At 46.3% G+C, this 10000-nt stretch overlaps 1 protein-coding gene across 3 annotated transcripts in view; it reads left to right on the top strand.

Moving 5' to 3' along the window:
* The window catches only part of LOC143298974 (uncharacterized), a 93187-nt gene that overhangs the window by 66680 nt on the left and 16507 nt on the right, over positions 1-10000 (top strand). For all 3 annotated transcript variants that reach the window (XM_076612029.1, XM_076612030.1, XM_076612031.1), the window contains exon 4: positions 9369-10000. This exon is cut by the window's right edge and continues 293 nt beyond it. In XM_076612029.1, the coding sequence (XP_076468144.1) occupies positions 9369-10000 (632 nt within the window). The remainder of the gene's footprint in view (positions 1-9368) is intronic.

The following is a 10000-nucleotide window of genomic DNA, read 5'->3' on the forward strand; positions in this document are numbered from 1 at the left end:
TGTTATAAAGCACTGCATAGCGGTGTGTTGTACTGCACTGTGTTATAAAGCACTGCATAGCGGTGTGTTGTAGTGCACTGTGTTATGAAGCACTGCATAGCGGTGTGTTGTAGTGCACTGTGTTATAAAGCACTGCATAGCGGTGTGTTGTAGTGCACTGTGTTATAAAGCACTGCATAGCGGTGTGTTGTAGTGCACTGTGTTATAAAGCACTGCATAGCGGTGTGTTGTAGTGCACTGTGTTATAAAGCACTGCATAGCGGTGTGTTGTACTGCACTGTGTTATAAAGCACTGCATAGCGGTGTGCTGTACTGCACTGTGTTAGCACTGCATAGCGGTGTGTTGTAGTGCACTGTGTTATAAAGCACTGTATAGCGGTGTGTTGTACTGCACTGTGTTAGCACTGCATAGCGGTGTGTTGTAGTGCACTGTGTTATAAAGCACTGCATAGCGGTGTGCTGTACTGCACTGTGTTAGCACTGCATAGCGGTGTGTTGTACTGCACTGTGTTATAAAGCACTGCATAGCGGTGTGTTGTACTGCACTGTGTTATACAGCACTGCATAGCGGTGTGTTGTACTGCACTGTGTTATGAAGCACTGCATAGCGGTGTGTTGTACTGCACTGTGTTATACAGCACTGCATAGCGGTGTGTTGTACTGCACTGTTTTATACAGCACTGCATAGCGGTGTGTTGTAGTGCACTGTGTTATGAAGCACTGCATAGCGGTGTGTTGTACTGCACTGTGTTATAAAGCACTGCATAGCGGTGTGTTGTACTGCACTGTGTTATACAGCACTGCATAGCGGTGTGTTGTACTGCACTGTGTTATAAAGCACTGCATAGCGGTGTGTTGTACTGCACTGTGTTATACAGCACTGCATAGCGGTGTGTTGTAGTGCACTGTGTTATGAAGCACTGCATAGCGGTGTGTTGTACTGCACTGTGTTATAAAGCACTGCATAGCGGTGTGTTGTAGTGCACTGTGTTATAAAGCACTGCATAGCGGTGTGTTGTACTGCACTGTGTTATACAGCACTGCATAGCGGTGTGTTGTAGTGCACTGTGTTATAAAGCACTGCATAGCGGTGTGTTGTACTGCACTGTGTTATAAAGCACTGCATAGCGGTGTGCTGTACTGCACTGTGTTATGAAGCACTGCATAGCGGTGTGTTGTACTGCACTGTGTTATAAAGCACTGCATAGCGGTGTGCTGTACTGCACTGTGTTATAAAGCACTGCATAGCGGTGTGTTGTACTGTACTGTGTTGTAAAGCACTGCATAGCGGTGTGTTGTACTGCAGTGTTATGAAGCACTGCATAGCGGTGTGCTGTACTGCAGTGTTATGAAGCACTGCATAGCGGTGTGCTGTACTGCACTGTGTTATAAAGGACTGCATAGCGGTGTGTTGTACTGCAGTGTTATGAAGCACTGCATAGCGGTGTGCTGTACTGCAGTGTTATGAAGCACTGCATAGCGGTGTGCTGTACTGCACTGTGTTATAAAGCACTGCATAGCGGTGTGTTGTACTGCAGTGTTATGAAGCACTGCATAGCGGTGTGCTGTACTGCACTGTGTTATAAAGGACTGCATAGCGGTGTGTTGTAGTGCACTGTGTTATAAAGCACTGCATAGCGGTGTGTTGTAGTGCACTGTGTTATAAAGCACTGCATAGCGGTGTGTTGTAGTGCACTGTGTTATAAAGCACTGCATAGCGGTGTGCTGTACTGCACTGTGTTATGAAGCACTGCATAGCGGTGTGTTGTACTGCACTGTGTTATAAAGCACTGCATAGCGGTGTGTTGTACTGCACTGTGTTATAAAGCACTGCATAGCGGTGTGTTGTACTGCACTGTGTTATGAAGCACTGCATAGCGGTGTGTTGTGTTGCGTTCTGATCCGGTGTGTGTGTGTGTGTGTGTGTGTGTGTGTGTGTGTGTGTGTGTGTGTGAGGTCCTTCCATTATATTTCATTTAATGTAATTTTCATCCCCTGTTCTTGTTTATTTTAATTTTGTCCTCTTTCTTATTTCTTTAATCCTGTCAAAAGCCACGTGGACGTGAGCTCGGAGTATCGATAGACATTAATTTTTATCTATTATTTATTTATTTATTCGTTTGTTTTTTTGGCGAATGTGAAAGCGGGAAACCAGAACATGAAACTGTCATTGCACCGTCCTGGCAGGGAAGGGACCACTGTGCATCGGTGAATTCTTTACTTCCAGTTTGATTGATTGGCACGACAGAGAGAGAGAGAGAGAGAGAGAGAGAGAGAGAGAGACAGACAGACAGACAGACAGACAGACAGACAGACAGACAGACACACACACACACACACACACACACACACACACACACACACACACACACACACACACACACACACACACAGAGAGAGAGAATTTTATTGTTTTATTTTATTTTTTATTTACAAGTAGTTCTCGCTTTTTATTGAGTCCATACTACACACATTCCAACTGAATCAAAGAAAGAGACAGAGATTCATTGAAAGCGGGACACACACACACACACACACACACACACACACACACACACACACACACACACACACACACTCACTCACTCACTCACTCACTCACTCACACACACATACTTTTTTATGCTAATTGAGGAGAGAGGAACAGGGAAAGATAATGTAAGGCATGGGTGGGGTGGGGGAGATAATGGATTTTCGTCTAAAATCACAATTGTGGATAGACGTTAAGCAAAAGAACGAACACACACACACACACACACACACACACACACACACACACACACACACACACACACACACACACACACACACACCATAGAGGGAGAGAGACAGACAGACAGACGGAGGCGCACAAAATAAACGATTGTTTTTTTTTTCTCTGGAAGGAAGGAACAGAGGACCGCTTTGCGTTGACTCGACATGCCTTTTCCATTGACAGTTTGCGAAGGTGTGTGTGTGTGTGTGTGTGTGTGTGTGTGTGTGTGTATGTGTGTGTGTGTGTGTGTGTGTGTGTGTGAGTGGGGGGGGAGGAGGTTATTGGGAAAGTTTGCGCACAAAGGGTGTGCGGTGGGGTGGGGTTGGGTGGGGTGGGATGGGGTGCGGTGGGTGGGGTGGGGTGGGATGGGGTGGGATGGGGTGCGGTGGGTGGGGTGGGGTTGGGTGGGGTGGGATGGGGTGGGATGGGGTGCGGTGGGTGGGGTGGGGTGGGATGGGGTGGGATGGGGTGCGGTGGGTGGGGTGGGGTTGGGTGGGGTGGGATGGGGTGCGGTGGGTGGGATGGGGTGGGATGGGGTGCGGTGGGTGGGGTGGGGTTGGGTGGGGTGGGATGGGGTGCGGTGGGTGGGGTGGGGTGGGATGGGGTGGGATGGGGTGCGGTGGGTGGGGTGGGGTGGGGTGGGATGGGGTGGGATGGGGTGCAGTGGGTGGGGTGGGGTGGGATGGGGTGGGATGGGGTGCGGTGGGTGGGGTGGGGTGGGGTGGGATGGGGTGGGATGGGGTGCGGTGGGTGGGGTGGGGTGGGATGGGGTGGGATGGGGTGCAGTGGGTGGGGTGGGGTGGGGGGTTGAACAAGAGGCGATGTGAGGATGATGTGGGCTGGTAGAAAGACAGACAGAGACACCCACACACAGACAGGATTCTGAGATCCGTCCAACAAACACACGTGTCTTAAAGGAAAGAAAGAAAGGAAGGAAGGAAGGAAGGAAGACAAACAGGTAGAGAGACAGAGGGAATCAACGATTTATTTTTAGTTTTATTTTTATTTTTTGTTAGGCTGCAAGGAAGGCACCACAAACTGCTTTGTGCTGACTAGACATGCCCTTTCCATTGACACAGTTTGCGAAGGAGGAAGATTTATGGGGGAAGTTTACGTACTTACTTGCTGGGGGTGAAGGGTAACGGTGTGCAAAGGGGTGGGGGTTGAACAAGAGACAGAATGGATTCGTCTGATCCTATGTGGACTGGAAGAACACGAGAAAAAAAAATGGGGGGATGGGCGGGGGGTGGAGGTAACAAAGCATTTCTTTCTCTTTTACATAACGAGCCCTTACTGCCAAGACACTCCGGGAGGGTAGGGTGGAGAGGGGTGGTGGGCTGGAAGAGAGACAGAGACAGGGTAAGGCAGAGACAGACACCCACACAGACAGAGTCAGAGATCTAAGACCCGTCCAAAAAAAACACGTGTCTTAAAAGAAAGGACGGAAGGAAGGCAAAATGAGAGGCAGACAGACAGAGAGAAAGAAATAACTTTTGTTTTTCTTTTTGCGCTTGAAGGAAGGCGCCAGAAACTACTTGGTGCCAACTGGACATGCCCTTTCCATCGACACAGTTTGCAAAGGAGGGGGATTTATGAGGGAAGTTTGTGCTTGTTTTACCTGCGTGCTGGGAACGGAGGTGGTGTGAGGACGGCGAAGAGAAAGAGAGAAAGACAGGGAGAAAGAGAGAAAGAGAGAGAGAGATTCAGGTTCAGATTCAGATGGTTTATTGAATAAGGCCATTGCCCCATATGAATGAGGAGCGATAACAACATTATTGTATGTCACCAGGACTATAGCAGTTAATTATGACGTAACTATGTCTCTTTTGTGAAAAGCTTTATATAAATACAATGCCAAATTACGTATAACTTCGTCATCCGTAGATGCCATCAGCAAATTAAATCTACATAGACATGGATATGTATAATATTTCTTTGGGATAAGTTTTTTCACGAAGATCACACAAAAAGGGACATTTCAGAACAAAACGTACTTCATCTTCAATCGATTCCTTACACAATGGACATAGGAGGTCAGAACTTTGTACATTTTGATAACGGTATCTGTGGGTGTTTATTTCGGATATACGGTAGGCATCCTTCAGTCTCGGAAGACTATGGAGTTGCGCTCTAGGTGTTTATTCTGGTACAGCATCGGGTGTGGCTGGCCAGTCCGACGCAGGAATGACAGTCCCTGTGGCAGAGGGCACAGATGAAGTCTGACGCTGGTCTGTCTGCCTGGGCTGCAGTCATTCTCTTTTCCTCGTGCTGCTGAGCGAGTGTCTCTTCGAACTTGGAAAGACCTTTCTGCACAGTCTGTCTCCATGCTGACCGTTCGAGGGCTGTTGCCTCCCAGCGACGTGGAGAGGGGGGGTCTGCTGCATGGGTAACAGCTTGCCCTCCATACATACAAACCCAGGCTTTGCGCTCTGGAGAGGTCACTCCAGCTTCGCTTTGCAGCGTCGACAAAACACGGGAAGTAGCAGTCTACCGGTTATAAGTCTGCATACTCAACTGGCGTAGAGTTAGACGCCAGGGGCTGCTTCCGACGGTGGGAGAGGTCATCGCATCTCACTGGGCAGCTACCGCCCGCCTTAAGCTGGGCAGTCCCCAGCCAGTAAGGTGCTGCCCCGCCACGGTCCGTTAGCCTCACTGGGTGCGTGGGGTTTAGGGTGAAAACCGACAAGCGGATTTCGGATTTACCAAGTCTAAATATTCACACACACACACACACACACACACACACACACACACACACACACACACACACACACACACACACACACACAGAGAGTGAGAGAACGAACGAAAGAACGGACGATTTTTTTTTTTTTTTTTTTTTTTTTTTTTTTTAGGGAAAAATGAATAAGCATAAATGGCCTGTTTTCATCCTGCCCTCATGAAAAGGGAAAACATAACAAATACTCAGTACAAAAGCATGACATTTCTTGGATAAATTTCAATTCCGTCCCACGAAAAAGACGAACAACATAAGTACATGCACAATTAATACTTAGAACAGAAAGAAGAGAAGAAAGAAGAAGAGACAAGGAGAGACAGACAGACAGACAGACGGAAAGACAGACGAGAGAGACAGACAGACAGACAGACAGAGATCGAAATCGAAATCGAAAATCGAAATCGAAATCGAAACGCTTTTTTTTTATTGAGGGAAAAGGAATAGGCACTTATCAGCCCGTTTTCATCCTACCCTCATAAAGAAAACGTATAAACTAATTTAGGAAATACAAGAAAAAAGGAGGAAAAAAAACATACACAACGCATGGCAACAACAACAAGAACAAATAAATGGCATAGAAATTACACAGTTCCCCCCAAAATAACATAGTATGCTTGTGCGTGAAGGAGAGAGGGAAGGAAGAAGGTAAGGGAGGAAGAGATACGAAGAAGGAGAGAGAGGAAAACTGTTGAGAGAGAGAGAGGGGGAGGAGGGAGAGAAGGAGGAAGGTAAGGGAGGAAGAGATACGAAGAGGGAGAGAGAGAGGGAGGAGGGAGGGAAGGAGGAAGGTAAGGGAGGAAGAGATACGAAGAGGGAGAGAGAGAGGGAGAGAGAGGGAGGAGGGAGAGAAGGAGGAAGGGAGGAAAACAGATAGACACACAGACAAGGATATTGAGAATACATCCTTTGTTTATCAGTCTCAGTAATTTCAAGGATTCGTAGAACCTAGCTCTGACATTAGATGTTTATGATATAGTCTTTTGAAGACACTGAGACTGGAGTTTATGTTAAGTGTAGATAAATTAGAATTCCATAAATATCCACCAGAGTATGTGATGCTTGTTTTATAAAGACCAATTCTTGGCCGAGGCAAGGTTATTTTATGTATGTGACGGTGACTATTTACTGGAAAATTACTTATGAGAGAGGGTGGGGCACAACCTGATAATATTTTGAACATAAATATGGCTTTATTATATTTAAGTTTAATTTTCAATGGCAATATGTCAAGTTCTATGTAATCAGAAACATATAAAGAGGAAGATTTTTTAGAATAACTAATATAAGAGCACGCCTAGGAGTGGTTTTAGGATGTTATCACTCGCTGAATCCCAGACAGTTGAGGCATAGTTTATATAAGATTCAATGTAGGCGTAAAAAAAATATTTTTCGAGTATGTAAATTTAAAAAATGTTTTATTTTAGAAAGTTGATATACCTTTTTGGAAACAGTTTTACAAAACATTGATATGTGATCAGACCAAGTCAAGTTGTTATCAATAATTACTCCAAGAACCTTGTGACTGTCGACTTCTTCAATGATTTTGCCATTTATAAAAAGGGAGGAGGAATTAGAAGCAAGAGTTTGACGCTGCTGTCTGGTTGTAATCAACATGTATTTGGTTTTCTGTGGATGCAAACTCATGTGGTTTAGTTCAGACCAATCAGTTAACTGATTAATACTTACCTGCAATGTTCTGGAAACTTCAGAGAGTTTAGAATTGTCAACGTGTAAAGTCGTATCGTCAGCAAACAGTTCACAAAATGCAGTGATAAATAAAAGGTAAATCGTATGAATGGAAAACAATATCGGTCTCAACACAGAACCCTGAGGAACACCATATTCAATAGGTAATAGAGAAGATTCCTTTCCATTAATTATTATCAGTTGTTTCCTATCAGAGAGAGAGACACAGAGAGAGAGAGAGACAGACAGACAGACAGAGAGAGAGAGAGAGAGAGAGAGAGAGAGAGAGAGTACAGACCACTTGGTGCTGACTAGACATACCCTTTCCATTGACACAGTTTCCGAAGGAGGGGGATTTGTAGCGTGCTGGGGATGGAGGTGATGTGTGGACAGCGAAGGGAGAGGGGGTGGGAGGTAAATATATTCATCTGATCCCGTGGAGGTTCAAAGAAATGGAGAAATAATGGGGGTAAGAAAAGGGTATATTTCTTTGTTGTTGTTTTTTTACATAACAAACCATTAATGCCAAGACAAAACGAGGGGAGGGGAAAGGAGACTGTAGAGATAGACAGAGATAGGAACCAACTCACAGAGGCCGGGACAGAGAGACAAGACAAGACAAGACAAGACAAATTCTTTATTTCGAGGATAATAGATAAGCACTGGTGTGCTTTTTTACATCCAGTCCCCGCCCTGAATAGGGTCTACACTACACAGTATTTAATCAAATGAAAGCATGGTGTTAGTAGAGATACACAACAGAGGAAAAAATATGCATAAATTAAAACAAAACAACAACCACACACACACACACACACACACACACACACACACACACACACACACACACACACATGGCGTACAGGCACTAGCATGGTGTTAGTAAAATGCATAGGGAAAAAAAAGAACAAAATCAAAGAAACAAACACACACAACACACACCGCATTACACACCAGAATGGGGGATAGAGGATGAGGAAGGTTCTCATTCAACCATACACATTTGACAAACAGTATCAATAAAATGAACAATTTACATTACAGAGAGAGAGAGAGAGAGAGAGAGAGAGAGAGAGAGAGATTTGGATTTAAACGCAATGCCAGCCTACAATTCTCATAGAATTTTACAGAAACGTTTATACTAGGTCGTGAAACAAGATTTTCAACGATGTATTTTTAACCACGACAAGCCACATGCATGTTCTCACTCGACGAAACTGAAACCTTGGTTATGGCTTTCACTTTTAAGCTGATCTGTGTCTAAGTAACAGTTACTTTGTTTTTTGTTGTTGTTTTTTCGACTTACTTTTCAGTGGAAAAATATCTATTGTCTGAGTTGTGACTTTAATAAACGTAAAGCTGTTTTTGTGAATGTCCCGACTAAATATAGATGGTCCATTTGAGACAAATTCGAGCATTCATATTTACAATACTTTTTTGCAGGACATGTATTTTATCTGGTCCAAGGGGTATTTTCGTTTGAGCAATTCAGGTGTTTTTAACTTGGAGGTGATGGTGTGTGGTCTGCTTTCCTTTAACGATATATGAATGCAATTGAACTCACCATCGTGTGTGTGTGTGTGTGTGTGTGTGTGTGTGTGTGTGTGTGTGTGTGTGTACATCAGTGTCTGTGTGTCCGTGTCTGTGTGTATCTGTGTGTTTCTGTGTGTGCATCTCTGTGTGTATGCGCGCGCTCGCATGTGTGTATGTTTGTGAGATCTTCAGTCTCAGTGTGTCTGTGTGTGTGTGTGTTTCTGTATGCATCTCTCTCTCTCTCTCTCTCTCTCTCTCTCTCTCTCTCTCTCTCTCTCTCTCTCTCTCCCTCTGTGTGTGTGTGTGTGTGTGTGTGTGTGTGTGTGTGTGTATCAGTGTCTGTGTGTCTGCGTCTGTGTGTACATGTGTGTTTCTGTGTGTGCATCTCCGTGTGTATGCGCGCGCGCATGTGTGTGTGTTTGTGAGATCTTCAGTCTATTCACTAGAAGTGTTATCAGACGGAAAGAAGAGAGGCAGTGGGTGAAAGAGAGGGAACGCTCGTGAATATTAGTGAAGGAAAGTGTCAATGTATGTTTTAGAGGAAATGAAAATAAAAAAAAAGTTTAAAGAGATGGTGTGTGTGTGTGTGTGTGTGTGTGTGTGTGTGTGTGTGTGTGTGTGTGTGTGTGTGTGTGGTACGTTCCTCCCTGGCAGCCCTGGGGGTGGACGTGTTCTACGAGGTGCCGGACCAGTCTCTGCCCGAGCGCTCCGTCTACCAGCTGGTCACCGCCCCGGCCACCGTGGTCAAGCGGTCCCTCTTCGCCTCCAAGGGCCACGTCACGTGCGACTGGAGTGGCGTGCTGACGCGCCACCTGTCGCGAGGCTGGCGGCTGGTGGACATCTTCTGCGAGGCGTCCTCCGCCGGGGTGTCCGCCTCCTTGTCGCCCGCCAACGCCAAGGTGCACACGGTGTGGTTCTTCGAGAAGCCCGAGTCCAGGGCCAGGGACGACTCCGCCGTGTATGAGGGCTCCATCGTGGAGCACTGGGTGGACGTCACGTCGTCGTTGTCGTCGTCCTCGTCGTCGTCGTCGTCGCCCGTCTTCTCCTCCGGTCCCGCCAGTTGCCTCGGCAGCGGACGAGTCGATTGCAAGAAAGGGGGCAGCGGCAGCATCGTCAGCAAGAGAAGCTTCACGAAACGGATGGCGAGTCTGAGGAAGAAAACGGAAGAGCCGCCGCCGCCGCCGCCGCACGCTGAATGTGACGTCAAGCACGGCAGTGACGTCAAAGAGGGGGTACAGCAGAAGACGGGCACCACCCATCCACCACCACCACCATCATCAGACAGC

The sequence above is a fragment of the Babylonia areolata genome, chromosome 24 (genome assembly GCF_041734735.1).
Source record: "Babylonia areolata isolate BAREFJ2019XMU chromosome 24, ASM4173473v1, whole genome shotgun sequence".
Classification (NCBI taxonomy): domain Eukaryota; kingdom Metazoa; phylum Mollusca; class Gastropoda; order Neogastropoda; family Buccinidae; genus Babylonia; species Babylonia areolata.